The 14,727-nt window shown below is 54.3% G+C and overlaps 1 protein-coding gene across 1 annotated transcript; it reads right to left on the minus strand.

Moving 5' to 3' along the window:
* Positions 1 to 1,912: 1,912 nt before the first annotated feature.
* COMTD1 (catechol-O-methyltransferase domain containing 1) lies at positions 1,913 to 3,990 on the minus strand. Its single transcript, XM_027530479.1, has 7 exons — positions 3,781 to 3,990; positions 3,507 to 3,634; positions 3,158 to 3,263; positions 2,951 to 3,069; positions 2,798 to 2,852; positions 2,412 to 2,545; positions 1,913 to 2,164 (listed from the first exon to the last, which is right to left on the minus strand). The coding sequence occupies exons 1-7, from the start codon at positions 3,872 to 3,874 to the stop codon at positions 2,012 to 2,014; spliced, it is 789 nt and encodes a 262-aa protein (XP_027386280.1). The 5' UTR covers positions 3,875 to 3,990; the 3' UTR covers positions 1,913 to 2,011.
* Positions 3,991 to 14,727: the final 10,737 nt, after the last annotated feature.

Here is a 14,727-nt window from a genome sequence, read left to right on the forward strand (position 1 = left end):
ATTACATTGGATCCTTAATAACTCCAGGAAGGATTAGTGAGTAAGTGATGAAGAGAAATGAAGGGATGGTGCTGAAGGTTGTATATACACACCATACCCCTTTGGGCTACTGCTATGGAAATGATCCAGGCCCTCATTAGGTGGGATGGGACTGGGTATAGGGAAGTGGAATAGGGAGTAGACAGTGTCAGTACCCAGACAGTCTGTATGGGCCCCAGTGAGAGGTCTAACTCATTTCTTTCCAGGTAGACACTGAAAAGCTTGGGCCTAAGTTTGTGAGCAGAGTGGCTTCAAGCTAGGTGGCCATTGGCCTTAATCTGAACTTGAACTGAATGATAGCAATTAATAGATGATTCTGGTTGGAAAAGTAGGAAGGGGGAGTTTTGATGGGAGGAGAGTTGGAACAGTATCATTGAAGGTTAGAGAAGAGTTTTGTTCAACACATTCATAATACTAGATCTGTGGCATAGTTTGTAGACAGAGAACAAATAAGAAAATGTAGTACTTGGACTCATTATCCAAAAGTGATACATGCTGAAAATTTCTAGGTCAAGAAGAATCGGTAAGAGAAACCCAGATAAGCTGTCCACACAGATGGAATGTGGGGCACAAAGATCCCTCTGATTTTACTGTTTGTCCTAAGGGACTGGCTGGAGTGCCCCACTGTATAAGACACACTTAATGGTAGTAAGTTGGGATTTGAACCAGTCTATTTTGAGTCATGCAGGACCTGTAGCTAGGAAGGAAGGAAAACAAGAAAAGATGTCTGCAAGCTAGGTGTGAAAGTGTCTGTACTTAAGAGTAGAATGGACCTGTTCACTCATGTGCATCCTAGTATGCTTTTATGATCGGGAGAGAGGGAAACAGGTTTTCAACCAGGTTCCTGAGGGTTGTCTGAAATGCAGGGTATATCCGAGACGCCAAAGGGTTATGAAAGTTGTCAGCTGTGAGCTCATGGGGCTCCTGTGGCCTTGGTTCTGGCCTCTTCCAGGTTTCCTTCTACTTCAGGGCTACTGTGGTGGCAAAACCTAATTGTATTCTAGGCTGATGCTATTTCTGCCTGAAGCCTGAGGCAGTTTTAGTGGAAAGAACACTTCATATATGAGCCTGATCTTCATTTCTGGTGTAGAGGTAAGATCTTCCTACAGACTGGGGAGGTGTAAACAGGTTTAAACCAGAAGAATGAAGCACCTCCCCTCCCCTCCCCACCCTCAGCTTACATAGGCTTAAAGAAAACCTAACATTCTCTTTGTCTCCCTCTGGGGAACTTGTTAAAAATTGCTTCCTACCTGTTGGACTGTCTGCTTCACACCTCTGGCCACTGATCCCATGTCTCATGTTCCCAGGACTTCTGGGGAGGACAGAATGTATATACTCCAGTCAACACTGAGGTCCTCAGTCAAGGGGCCTGGTCCCAGGTGGTGGTGACTATGGCCTCCACTGCACAGGTGAAGCCAGATGGTTTTGTGAGGACGTGGGCCCGTGGCCAGCAGAATTGGTGTAGCCTACAACAGTACCCAGTGCGAGGCCCCTTTCCTGCCGCCAGATGCCAGTTTGTTCTCCACTAGTGTCCTAGCTTCAGTGAACAGTAACTTCACTCGTTTGCTTCTCTTAGGAAGAGATGTAAAGAGGGAGTCCAAGAGGCCTCTACCAATCTTCCAGCCCTTCGGTCCCCTGGAGGTAAATCTCCACAGGGATCTGGGGTTTCTAACCAGTTAGTTACATGTGGGTGGGTCAGTTAAAACTTAGTATCTTGCCTCCAGTCAGCTGGAAGCTCCTGTGGTCAGGCCACAGCCCCCTAGTGCCAGCGGGTCCTCTGGAGTATGCCAGGGAGGGGATGAATGTCTGGCCAAAGGTTCCCTTTTGGCGAAGAAGTGGCTTTCCCTCCCTGCACCACTGAAGCACAAGAAGATCGTGTCCCAGGCCTCACTTTATTGTCAGATTCAAAGCAGGCGTGTAATGGCTGGGTTCTCAGGGCCCCTCCCTTGATGCCACTCACTAGGGACCAGCCCTAGATCTTGAAGGCTAAGGTGAGGCCGTCGCCCAGGGGCAGGAGGCTGATGTGGACCCTGGCATCCCGCAGAATGCGCTCGTTCAGGTTTCGTACACACTGGGCCGCCTTGTCCTGTGGTTTAGGCTGCAACACCTCTCCTTGACACAGGACCTGCGGAGGGACGGGGCATCGTGGGGGCGGGGCCTGGGGAGCCTGAGCAGGAGGCGGGGCGAGAGCTGGAGACCTCGGACCTGAGCAGGGCAGAATGGAAAGCCCGGGAACTCAGCTGGAATCCCTGGGGGAGGAGCTTAAGTGACTGTTCTGGGCAGGGCTTTGGAGCAACGGCGAGGAGAAGCCTGAGGAAAAGATGGACCCAGGCCAAGAGGGTCTCTTCTACCCCCCGGGGGCTGCCCCTTACACTGAGCACAGCGAGGACACCTCCGGGTCGCAGCAGCTGCAGACACCGCTCATAGTAGGCGGTACAGTTTTCCTTATCGGCGTCCACCACAGCGACGTCAAAGGTGCCGGCCTCACCTGCGGCCAGGAGCTCGTCTTGCGGGGGAGGAGGGGCAGAGGTGGCTGAGTCCGCAGGCCCCAGCAGCCAGCAGCCCCCGCCCAGGCCGGCCCAGGCGCTGTGGCCATTCAGGTACTCGAGGGCGCTGGCCTGCCACCCTGCGTGTGGCCGCGGACTGGGTGGCGGGGGGCTGTCACGCCCAAGCCCGCCTGGCGGACCGGGTCACTGGCTCACGCCGAGTGGTCCCATTAGGGAAATGGCGCCCAGGCCCTTTCCACTCCGTTGCTCACCCAGGGTCTCCAGGGCGGGCTTCAACCGAAGGTCGATTTTGTGCTCCTCTTCAGCCTGCAGGAGTGGGGTCAGAGTCAGCATGTCCCTTCTCCTGGAGCTGGGAGTGGTTGGGCTCCAGGGACCTGACGAGGGTTCAGGTGTGGGACACTTACCTGCCTCCACAGGGGACGCCCCAGCTCGGGGGGCCCTGCGTCCACCTCGCAGGTCACCACGCACCCAGCCGGGGGAAGGGCCAAGGCCAACGCTAGGGCTGAGTAGCCTGTGAAAGTGCCTGGGAAAATGGACACGGACAGGCTCAGACCAGAGTAGGATGACAGCCCGGTGACTCCAGTCCCCGGTGTCCCCGGCCGTGTGCCTACCCAGGTCCAGTGCCTTCTTAGCCTTGATGAGGCGAGCCAGGTTGGCCAAGAGCTGGGCCTGTTCGCGGGTCATCATGGAATCCCCCTGTGGCTGCTCCAGGGTCAGCTGCGTCGAGGAAGGAGAAGGTCGCACTAGCTCTGCTAGTCACCCCTCTGCGCCCCAAGTTTATAGTCCCAGGGGCGTGGCTGTGGGCGTGGCTCAAGGGCGGACCCTCCGAACGCTCACTGTGCCCGGCCTAGGGAGCCCGGAAGCCCAGAAAGGGACATTGCCGCAGCCCAAGGTCACACGGCCACGTGGGTGCCTCCCAGCCCAAGCTGGGCGCCCAGTCCCACTCTCGGCCCTGCTAACCAGCCGCAGGCTCCGCAGCGCCGGGTGCTCCCGTATGGAACGGCTCAGCAGATACTGCCACAGGGGGCTGTCCTCAGGCGGCAGCAGGCGCTTCTCTTGCCGGGATCGCCAAGGAGGGAACCATCTCCCTGCCGGGGAGGGGTGGTGCCGGGTCAGGGCCTGGGTCTCGAGTGCCAGGGGTTAGTTAGCCTCAGCCGCAGTCAGCCTCGCTTCTGCGCCCGCCCGCCTCCCCTCGAGGCCTTTGCCTAGGATACCGAAAGCCGGCGCTACTCACCCAGAAAGAGGCCGCTGGCGAAAGCAGCGCCCAGTGCGGCCGAGCCCAGGGCCAGCGCAGCGGGCACAGAGATTCGGGGCACTGGCTGGGTCATGGTGCGGGCCGGAGGCAGCTGGCGTCCAGGTTACTTGCGCTGGGGCTACTGGGACCGCCGCAAGACCCGCGGACCCTCGGGGCTCCGCCTTGCCGGGGCAGTGTCCTCGGAGCCGCGGTCTCGACCACCATCTGGCGGCCACATGGCCTTACTGCAAGCCCCCGCCCGAGGGGTTCTGGTGTCATCTGGTGGCCGTTTCAGCAACTGCGCCGGGCAGGGAGGAAGCACTACATCGGGTGTTTGGGTTTCTTCCTCCGACGCCAGAGGTCTAGAGGCCTAAGTCCCAGAGGAAAATTTGAAGTGGCTCAGATAGTAAAGAGTGTGCCTGCAATGCAGGAGACCCAGTTTCGATCCCTGGGTTGGGAAGATCCCCTGGAGAAGGAAATGGCAACCCACTCCAGTAATCTTGCCTGGAAAATCCCATGGATGTAGGAGCCTGGCAGGTACAGTTCATGAGGTCTCAGGGAGTCGGATTGAGCGACTCACTTTCACTTTCTGGCTATGCTTTTTCCTCATCGCTACCGTTTTTTTCTGAGAACCCCTTGGGGCATATGTGAGTGGGTGAGTAGACTGTCGGTATAATAGGATAGTAACAGGTACAAAATAATAGAAATTAAAGGAGCCCTGGGAGTGACTGAGAGAATCAAAGGAGGCCTCTTGGGGGAGGTCACCAAGGATGTCAGGTTGGAGGAGTGTGTGTCTGGGGGGTACACAACCATAGGAGGGGTTCAGGAGCCCTGGGGCAGGTCTGGTTGATGGGGTGCTGAGACAATATCCTTAGCTAGAATCCTGGGTGCCAGCTGGACTTGGGTGTGAGATCTCGGACCCATCAGTCTCTCTGAATCTCTGTTTTTCCTTGTGTAAAACTGGGACCATCATCTTAACATTAATGACACTAGAGCACACAGCCTGGCACACAGTAGGTGCTCCAGAAACGGCAGCCGTGGTTATGGTCACAGGTTGGAGGGAAGACATCTTGAAGAGGGGACATCAGAGGGCAGGTGAGTCTCCCTTGCAGGTCTGTTCAGCAGGGATGCAGGGATACTGGCCTCTGAATAGCGAGGAGAGCACCGGCTGTGTGCCGAACGGGGTGGGCGAATGAGAGAAGCTGTCCTGGCTTGTGTTCATGACGCTGAGCTCAGAGACCACAGGACACAGGGAACTGGTGAGCAATCCCAGCTTCACAATTTCCTCTTCTGTAAAGTGGGGTTCTTAATAGTCCCAACCTCTCTGGGGTGGGGGTGGGGGAATGAAGTGAAAAAATCCAGGTGAAGGATTCACACAGAGCCTGGCACTTAGTGGGCTATAAGTGTTACAATTTGAATGAGTCAAATTCCATCGGCCGCTGCTCCAAGGCTGTCCCCTGACACCAGCCCTTCAGAAAACGCACTGGGCAGACTGAAGCTCCGCTGCAGGGAGCTTCCCAGGCGAGGCTCGGCCCAGCAAGGCTCAGAGACCTGCTTGCTCGGGGGCTGGTGCGGGGGCGGCTTGGCTGAGGCTGAAGACCGGGGCGAACTGAAGAGGCCCGGAGCCCAGAACTGACCCGAGCTGTGGGAGCCCGGGCACGCGGGTAGACCACGAGGAGTGGGGGGCGGGATCGCCTTGCAGACCCAAGGGCTGATCCTTTAACCAATCAGCCCGCGGCCCCCCAGGAGGGGTTACGGGAGGAGCCTGTTGTCTGGGTGCTGGGTGGGTTCCAGTCAGACCTCCTAGTTCCTCCCAGTTCCCCCCAGTTCCCCATCGCCAGGCAAGCGGCCTGCTGGGAAGGGTAGTGCGTTTCCCCTTGCCTTTTGATCTTTTGCATTCTACTTGTCCCCATAAATGTTTCTCTGACCTGACTATTCTCCAGGGTAAGGACTGCGGCCACTGTTCTCTCCCCACCACCCGCTCCCAGCTGAGCACACAGCAAGTGCTAAATAAATGCTCTCTGAACACCGAGCTGGGGAAGCCTCTGGCTCCTGGCTGCCGGAACTGCCTGTCAGGACAGCGAGGGGCGTTTCACTGAGCATCAGACACTATCATCCAGCCTCCTTGTGGGTTCAGTTCAGTTCAGTCGCTCAGTCGTGTCCGGCTCTTTGCGACCCCATAAACCGCAGCACGCCAGGCCTCCCTGTCCATCATCAACTCCCGGAGTCCACCCAATCCCATGTCCATCGAGTCGGTGATGCCATCAAACCATCTCATCCTCTGTCATTCCCTTCTCCTCCTGCCTCACTCTTTCCCAGCATCAGGGTCTTTTCAAGTGAGTCAGCTCTTCGCATCAGGTGGCCAAAGTATTATTCCCATTTTCTGGAGGAGAAAACCAAAGCTCAGAGAGACTACTTCACACTTACTCCCCCAGCCCTGATTTGTTAACCCCTCTGACCCCCTGGTGGGAGGGGGGTCCCACAGTGAGCTCTTTTGACCCAGAGGAAACCAGACTCCCAAGAAGTGCTTTCCTGGCACCTCCACCGAGACCCTTCCACCAAACCAGGTGGTACTGGGGCTGTGGGCTCGGCCTGGCCTGCAAACCCTCACTCTCCTTCCTGTCTGGGGGTCTGGGTTTGGGCAACCCCCCAGCTCACACCAGAGCCTCCATCCCCGAGCCTGGCTTCAGACTGGAGCCTGTGGAGGTGGGGGGCAGCCGGGGAGGGGAGGCATGTCACCATATATCCCCGTCAGATTAAAAAACTAATTTGAAAAGATTAATGTATTCCATTCTTGTTACGCTGGCTCTGATACCTCTGGGCCTGCGGCTGCTCTGCCTCCTGATTATTGAATTTTTATGGCCTGGTAATTAATTGCAGATTCCCTGTTTTGTTCTATTTCTTTTTCTCTGACATTTTAATTTCAACAAAAAGCAGTGGTCTCCATGCAGGTTCTCTCTGGAGATCCTAATGGTCTATAAAACAGAATGACTTATAGACGTGGCACCCACTTCAGTTGGCGAGCGATTGTTTGAAACCTTGCTGATCACGCAAAATTTAATTTTTCCACCTCCCTCCCCTAGTCGCTACTCATTTCTTGTCTCTTCCATTACAGTGCCCGTATCTCAGCTCACAATGAGGGGAGCAAAAAATGAGTCGCCTCGGAAACTGTTACAGTGCCTTTCCCTCGAAGGCCGGGGGCTAAAGACAAGGCAGGTTTCGATTACTTTCCTTGGAGGTGGCCCCAGTGGTGGCGGTGGGAGCTGGGCCTCCCCAGAGGGCCACACGGATGTGGGCAGCTGCCCCCAGGGGTGAGGGAGGGCGAGGGTCTTTTCTGCCTCTCTCAGTTGCCCTTTTGGCCAAGTGCAACTGCCACATTAAGCACCAAGGTGCCCATGGGCTCATGAGGGCAGGGAGGATGGGTGCCCATATGTGCTGTCAGTCCACACCAGGAAATCAAGGGGTTTGACCCCTGCCAAATTCTTAGCCAGACTGGGTCGCTGGAAACAGTTGTTCACAAAGACAGATCTGGAAGAGGCTCCTGCACTCCATCTCCCAGCCTTGCTGACATCACAGAGGCTGGGCACCTTCCCCTAGGGACCTGCAGGACTGGGCAGGGCAGGGGCAGAGGAGTAAGGTCACGGGACCAAGTTGGGCCTAAAGGATTGGAAATTCAGGTACCTTCAGGCGGCAGACAGGCAGGCGAGCGGAGGGCGGCAGGGGGCAGTAGGGACTGTGGCGCTCCAGAACTCACGCCCCGTCAGAAGGTGTGGTGGCCACTCAGCTCCAGCCAGCACGGCCATGTGGGAAGCAGTGTGTGTTGTGGCCGGAGCTTCTGATTTTTCAAGAGAGGTTGGAAATCTGGCTTTTAATGCGAAACCTCACAATCTGAAACATTTGGGTTAGATTTTTTTTTTTTTCTGAAGCTCCGTGTCAGCTGAACTGAATACATCTTTGATCTTCATGTCTGATCTGGCCCACAGGACAACTGTTTCCTCTGATTTGGAACACAGATCGGAGACATGAAGACACAGAAGTGGATTCTGTTGGGGCCGCAAAGGCCTCCCTGCCCGGCTGATGGCCCCCAGTCCCATGACCCTGCCCCAGGAATCCTCCTTCCACCCATGGGCCCTTCAGTCCTCTTCCTGCCCTCGTGGGCCTCTTCCCCAGCAGCTGTGGTCTCCCGGAGGTGGTGCCTGTGGGCCTCTGTCTGGGGCTTGCTGTCTTTAGGCCTCCTCTTCACAGAGAAGCTTGTGGCCTGGAGTCCAACCGCAGCTGGCTGAGTGATGCTGAGATTTTCACCTAAGACTTTGAGGGGCAGTGACTCCAAAAGCCCCCAGAGTCTGTGTGAGTCCATGGACTCTGGGGGCTGTGGTGGGTGGGATGGGCTGATGCAGACAGACCATGAGTCAAGGGCCTCTGGGGCCCCATGTTCTATTCCTACCTCCTCTGTGTTGAAATGCTGTAGAGCCAGTGCTGGGAGTGCCCTGGCTTCTTATGCCTGTTTCCTCACCTGGACAGGCCAAATGGGAAGTGAGAGCATGGGCTCTGGAGTCAGAGGGACTTGGGTTCAAACATTGATTGGTCCACCACTCACTTTGTGTCTGAGCTCAGAGTTTCTCAGCTAGAAAATTGAGCTTGACTCTTCTGTCTTAGTGTTCTGTGCTGTGTAATGAACTATCACACGCTGAGTGACTTTAAAAAAGCATGCCATTTTTAATCTCGTGGTTCTGTAGGTCAGGAGTCAGGCTAGGCCAGGCTGATCCTCTGCTCAGGGTCTCACCATGTGGAAGGCAAGGTGGCATCTGTGGGTACAGCTCTGCTTGGGCTCTGGGCCCTCCTTCAAGGTCTCCAGTTCTTGGCCAAATTTAGTCCCTTTTCACAAAACCCCTCCGTCGCAAGGCCAGCAAAGGCACCTTGAATACTTCTGGTGCTTCAGCTCATTCTGCCTTCCTTTACTACTTTTCAGGGTTCACGTGATTCCTGGGACCCATCCAGCTCATCCAGGACAATCTCTCCATTTCAAGGTGAGCTTGTTAGTGACTCTAGTTCCATCTGCAAAGTCCTCCTTGCCGCGGAAGATGACGACCGTGAGAGTGATGGTGGTGGTGGAGATGAGAGGGTGGCAAAATTCAGCACACCCTCGAGCCTCTCAGAGTTGCTGTAACAATTAAAATACCCTACTTAGCGCTCTTCCCTCCTTCCTTGAGAACCACGGTGTTAGGTATTTAAATACCAAGGATTCCCTGCTACTGCATGGACAGGATGGGCAGTAGGCATGTTTCTCACAGCCACCCTCTCAAGTGGTTAGCATTGTCCCCATTTTCCAGATGTGCAAACTGAGGGTCCCAGAAGTCAGGTGACATATAAATGGCAGAGCCAGGATATGAACCTGTCTCCATCTCAGCTGCACATAAGGGTTTGTCATCTCACCACTGGGCCCAAGTCCAGAGCTCATGTGTCTCTGGTAAGTTCACTGAGCTCTCTTGAGAGGCTTCCACCACGTGCCAGGGGTTGACCTGTGATATGATGTCACGGGTTCAGCCCAGGTCCTGGCATTTGGGTGTCTCTGGGAGTCCCCAGTAGATGACAGGTGTGTGTTTCATGGCGTTACCTGCTTCTTTCTCTTTGAGGGATGGCTGGGGTGCCACTATCACAGCCATTCCTGGGCATCACGGCTTTTGCCGGACACCTCAGCGGATCCTCAGGAGCCGCCCAGTGGTGAAGACTTCATGCGGTCCTTTTGAGAAACAGCAAAGAAAAGTCCCCCTGCAGCTCTTCTCTCTCCACCTTGAAATGGTGGCCTATGTTGTGAGTCCTTTCTTCCCTAAATTAAGACAAATACACATGTCCCAGACTCCCCTGCAGGCATGGGACCTGGTGCCCACAATCAAATGTACTGCACAGGACTTTCATGCAAACGTAGCTTGTGAGTCTGTGGTTGGAAGGAGAGTGATGCTGTGACAGTAAGTGTGACGGAGGTGGAGGTGTCTGTTCCTGCCCAGGGTGGCTGTGGTGGAGCCTCTGCTCAGAGGGGTTTTCATGAGAATGGTCCCATGCTGTGTAAAGATGAAATGCTTGGAACTGTAGCAGCTATCTTGTGACCATGAGGCAACAGAGTTAAAGATTAAAATAAATAAATAAAAACAATGAGGTTGCTGAATGGTCCTCAAAGACATTGCCCAGACATTGAACCACCACGCAGCAGCTGCTTACCTCCAGCCTCCTTGTTATGTGAGAAAATGGAGCCCTTTGTGCTTAAGCAATGATTTAGCTATATATTCTTTTATTTGACTTTCAAAGTCTTCCTAACTAATACAGACACTCTAGCAGGATGGTCTGTGCCCAGGGGTGGTTGACAGTTGGTGCTGAGATAACCGTTTGCTTTTTTTTTTCAGGATAGATTTACAGATTCCGCACTGAACTCGAAATCATGCTCTGCAAAGGTAAGGCCTCGTTTTCCTCAGGGGGAGTTTTCTCACAGGGATTGCCCCATCCCTCTCTCACCTGACAAGTGCAAGTGCGAGTACCAGGCATCCCTTCCTTAATCCCCCCGCGAGGTAGGCGTGATCACCCACCCTCTATAGACGGGGGCCGTGTGGGGTCTCACACCTAGGATGTGGGGATTGGTTCCAGTTCTGTATGGCCTGGGGTCTCCCATGCCAAAGTGAGTCTCTTTGTGTCACGGCCATAGGTGCCAGCGCATCCCCGGTGGTGATGGTGGTAAAGAACCCCCCTGCCAGTGCAGGAGACACAGGATGCTGGTTCCATCCCTGGGTCGGGAAGCTTCCTTGGGGAAGGAAATGGCAACCCACTCTAGTATTCTTGCCTGGAGAATCCCATGGACAGAAGGAGCTTGGCGGGCACAGTCCATAGGGTCGTGAAGAGTTGGACACGATTGAGCAACTTAGCACACATGCAGGGGTGCAGGGGCTTCTAGGAGAGTGGAGGACCAGGGGAGAGCCAGGGTCAGGCTTGGGGAAGCCCACGACCTCCCAGCATAGCGGTCAGGTTTCTGCTGCAGCAGGGCTGTGCACCAGCCCCAAGTCTCAGCAACTTCCAAAATGACCACCTGCTTTTCTAGCTCCTGGGTTGGAGGGTCATCTGGACTGCTTCTGCTTCAGGTTTTGGGTCCACATCTTTCTGCAACAGGGCTTCTCTGATAGCTCAGTTGGTAAAGAATCCACCTGCAAAGCAGGAGACCCCGGTTCAATTCCTGGGTCGGGAAGATCCGCTGGAGAAGGGATAGGCTACCCGTTCCAGAATTCTTGGGCTTCCCTTGTGGTTCAGCTGGTAAAGAATCCGCCTGCAATACAGGAGACCTGGGTTCCAAACCTGAGTTGGGAATATTCCCTGGAGAATGGAAAGGCTACCCACTCCAGTATTCTGGCCTGGAGAATTCCATGGACTGTGTAGTCCATGGGGTTGCAAAGAGTCGGACACAACTGAGTGACTTTCACTTCACTTCTTTCTGCAACAAGCAGCTACCTGAAGATGCTCTTTCCCAGAGGATAGCACAGGTGCAAGAGGCCAACCACACGGGTGCTTTGAAAGCCTATGCCTCAGTCGGCTGTGCTGATGCTCCCACAGCCCCAGCAAGTCACTTGGCCAAGCTCCTCATGGGGGGCAAGTGTGTGTACTCCACGCCCTCCATGGGGCAGCCCCTGTGAGGTCACGTGGCAAAGGGTGAGGGAGGAAAGAGTCAGGGTCAGCAGTCCAAGCCACACACAGATCCCAAGGACCCCCAGGCATCCCCAAAGCCATGAATGCAGAGACCCCCAAGGGGCAGGACCTCAGCAGGGGCAGGTGGACCAGGGTCACTGCCTCATGCCTGAGCTTCAGACTTCCCAGTCTGTTTCTCAGAGGAGGGACCTGGAGCTGTGGGAGTCAGAGTATTACCTGAGGTCACAGGGCAACCTCCCACCTCTGCCCACCCCCACTGCCATCATCCTAAACCCAGATGGGGAGGGGGCAAGGGGTCAGGGCACCTGCCTCCCTGGGGATGACGAGCCCCTTTCTTCCACCCCCATGCTCAAGCATATACCCACTTCCCCCAAGACACCCGGACACAGAGCTTGGGACTCAAGTATTCCAACTGCATTGCATGGAGACCTCTCAGTGCTCGTTGACTTCTGGTGGCCCCTGAGCTGGCCTGGAGACATATCCTGTTTGCCTTGATCAGTATTTTGTTTCTGTGAATGGAGCCAACATGAAACAATCAGAAACTTCACATAGAATTCAGATTTGATTTCCGTTTCTTTGGAAAGAGCAGCAGATTTGACAACACTGGGCCGGTGTTGCTGCAGGGCAGTGGCAGGTGCTGTGTGGTGCCTGTCCCCATCCCCCACGGGTCCTGTGCCCTTGCCCCAGTCCTCACCACTCCCTGCTGCCTCAGGTCCTGAGAGCTTCCCCCATATTCCACACTGGTCTTTGTGCTGCTGGCACATGATGCTGGTTTAATCCACTCCCCAGAAGCTCACAGAGGAGAGACACCTGTTCAGGGTACACAGCCCATAATGGGCTTTTGTTTTTCTTCCTCTCTTCCTGAATAAGAATTTCATCTGGATTTCAAACAGAAGTTCCTCTTGTGGGCTCCAAATCAGGACCTCAGACTCTGCTGCCCAGCCCAAGGTCAAACCGTTTATGTCATGGTTGAATCTCAGAATATTTCTGGCATTGCTTCCCTGAGAACACAGTCACCTTGACTGGAAAATCTACACTGAGATGAAGCTTTGGGAGATGTTTTGGGGACCCAGGTCCCTGAGTTATGCAGGGAATCCCCTTGGATGTATAAAAAAAGATCCTAATTGCTGATACTTACATAGCAATCCCTGTATGCCAGTCACTTCTCCTAACTTCATATTAACTTGCTTAATCCTCGCATAAACTTTGTAAGGGGGAAGGTACCATTTTTATCCCCATCTTGCAGATAAGAAAGATGAAGCACAGGGAGGTTAAGCAACGTCCCCAAATTTGCACAGCTTGTAAGAGGTAGAGTTGAGATTTGAACCCAGGTTCTCTGGTTTCAGGGCTTATCGTTTTTAACCACTGAAGTATCCTAGACGAAAATACCTATTGTGCCTAGTCACTCAGTTGTGTCTGGCTTTTTGCAACCCCATGGGCTATAGCCCACCAGGCTCCTCTGTCCATGAGGAGTCTCCAAGCAGAATATTGGAGTGTGTTGCCATGCCCTCCTCCAGGGGATCTTCCCAACGCAGAGACTGAACCCAGGTTTCCCACGTTGCAGGCAGATTCTTCACCATCTGAGCCACCAGGGAAGCCCAAATACCTATTGAGGTGGCCAAGTTTCCTATAATGTCTCATTTCACCCCTGAACTTGCCCAACAAAGTAGGGTTGGATTTGGCTGTGAGAGACAGAAAAATCTAAAAGAGAAGTTAATCTCTGTTTTGTGTAGATGCAACTTAGAGGTGGCAAGGAGGTTCCAGGGTCAACTGGGACTCGGGCTTCTCCTCCGCCGCGCTGTCTTCCTCATCTTGTGGTGTCTTCTCACTGAACAGGATGACTGCCTGAACTCCAGCCATCACACCTTCCATCCAGTTTTCAGGAAAAAGGAAGGGACAAAATGTAACCTCCTTCCTTTAAGGAAACTTCTTCAAAGTTTCATAGGCTATTGTACTCGCATCCTTCTGATCAACACTTAGTCACACGGCCACACTTGAGCCTGGAAGTAGTCTATATTCCAGAGGATAATATGTTTACTGAGAAATCAGTTCTATCATTAAACTTAAAAGAGAGACTGGATATTGACTCAGCACCATCACTGTGTTGTTTACAGATAAAGAAACTAAAACTCAACGAGATGAATGACCTGCTGGAGGTAACACAGCCAGGAAGAGGTGGAGCTTGGATCTTCTGTCCCTGGGCCCTGTGGAGCAGGTAGGGCTCTGAAGATACACTCTGCCGGTTTCCTAGGTGGTGAGGAGGACTATGGGTATGTACATGATTCCCTTCCCAGGCCCCAGGAACACCCAGCGCCCAGGTCCTGCCAGCCAAGCAGCTTTGTGCCTGCAAGCCCTGGCAGCCTCTCTGGGTGCAGATCCATCACCCCGGCACCAACCATGCCCTGGGCCTGACTCCATCCATCCCTCTAATACTGCATCGACTGTGCTCGGGCACGTTCCTCAGGCAGCCTCAAGAGCGCTGAATAATTCAGGTCTGTGTAATGGGATAATGAATTCACTGACAACTCAGTGTGGTCTTGGTACTTACATTTCAAGAAATACTGACTCCCCAGGCCCGCTCTGCAGGCTGGAGACGTACACACGCCAAGAAACTGTTGCCTTTACCTGCCTCGTGGGGTTCAGGCCTGATTGAGTGGATGCCCTACTTTGGTCTCACTCACTGTTCAACTGCTTGGGCGAGTGGGGAATCTGGGGGGCAGGGGGCCTGTCTGGTTGGAACTGTGGGGCGAGGTGGAAGTGGAATCACAGAAGCTCAGACATGCAGAGCCGGAAAGGACCCTTTGGTTCTGCACACCCATCTTATGAACCGGGAAAATGAGGTTATGACAGGGACAGGCCTCTGCTCCTGCACGCTGCGCTCTGTGGCTGGGAACGCCAGGAATGGATCAGGAATCTGGGGAGGAGATCTGCTTTTTTTCCTTCCTAACTCTCTGGTTTCCTCGTCCCTCAGCTGTAGAGAGTTGTTGTTAATGACTCCCAGCTGCCCCTTCTGTGGAGATGGGACCTCAGCCTAACAAGAGCCGTTTCTGGAAGGCCCGGCCTCTCTGCACGACCTGGACAGACTGTGGCCATGACCGGCTGATGTGGTGCCAAAGGCCACCCCGAGCCTCAAGGTAGGATGAACGCTGATGCTTTTAAGGGTCCAGAACCCTTGGAGGGCCGGGCTGTGGCTCAGCCCCAGCTGAGACCCTGTTCTGGCCTAGCTTTTACTGCTCCCCTGTCCGGCTTCCCTCACTCCCCTGT

This window comes from Bos indicus x Bos taurus, chromosome 28 (genome assembly GCF_003369695.1).
Source record: "Bos indicus x Bos taurus breed Angus x Brahman F1 hybrid chromosome 28, Bos_hybrid_MaternalHap_v2.0, whole genome shotgun sequence".
Taxonomy (NCBI): Eukaryota; Metazoa; Chordata; class Mammalia; order Artiodactyla; family Bovidae; genus Bos; species Bos indicus x Bos taurus.

Excerpts from the sequence above, each read along its gene's own strand:
- COMTD1 (XM_027530479.1), bottom strand. The coding sequence starts at position 3,874 with ATGACCCAGCCAGTGCCCCGAATCTCTGTGCCCGCTGCGCTGGCCCTG. Across the intron at positions 3,635-3,780 it reads CGCCAGCGGCCTCTTTCTGG|GGAGATGGTTCCCTCCTTGG; the intron begins GTGAGTAGCGCC and ends CCTCCCCGGCAG. Across the intron at positions 3,070-3,157 it reads TAAGAAGGCACTGGACCTGG|GCACTTTCACAGGCTACTCA; the intron begins GTAGGCACACGG and ends CCATTTTCCCAG.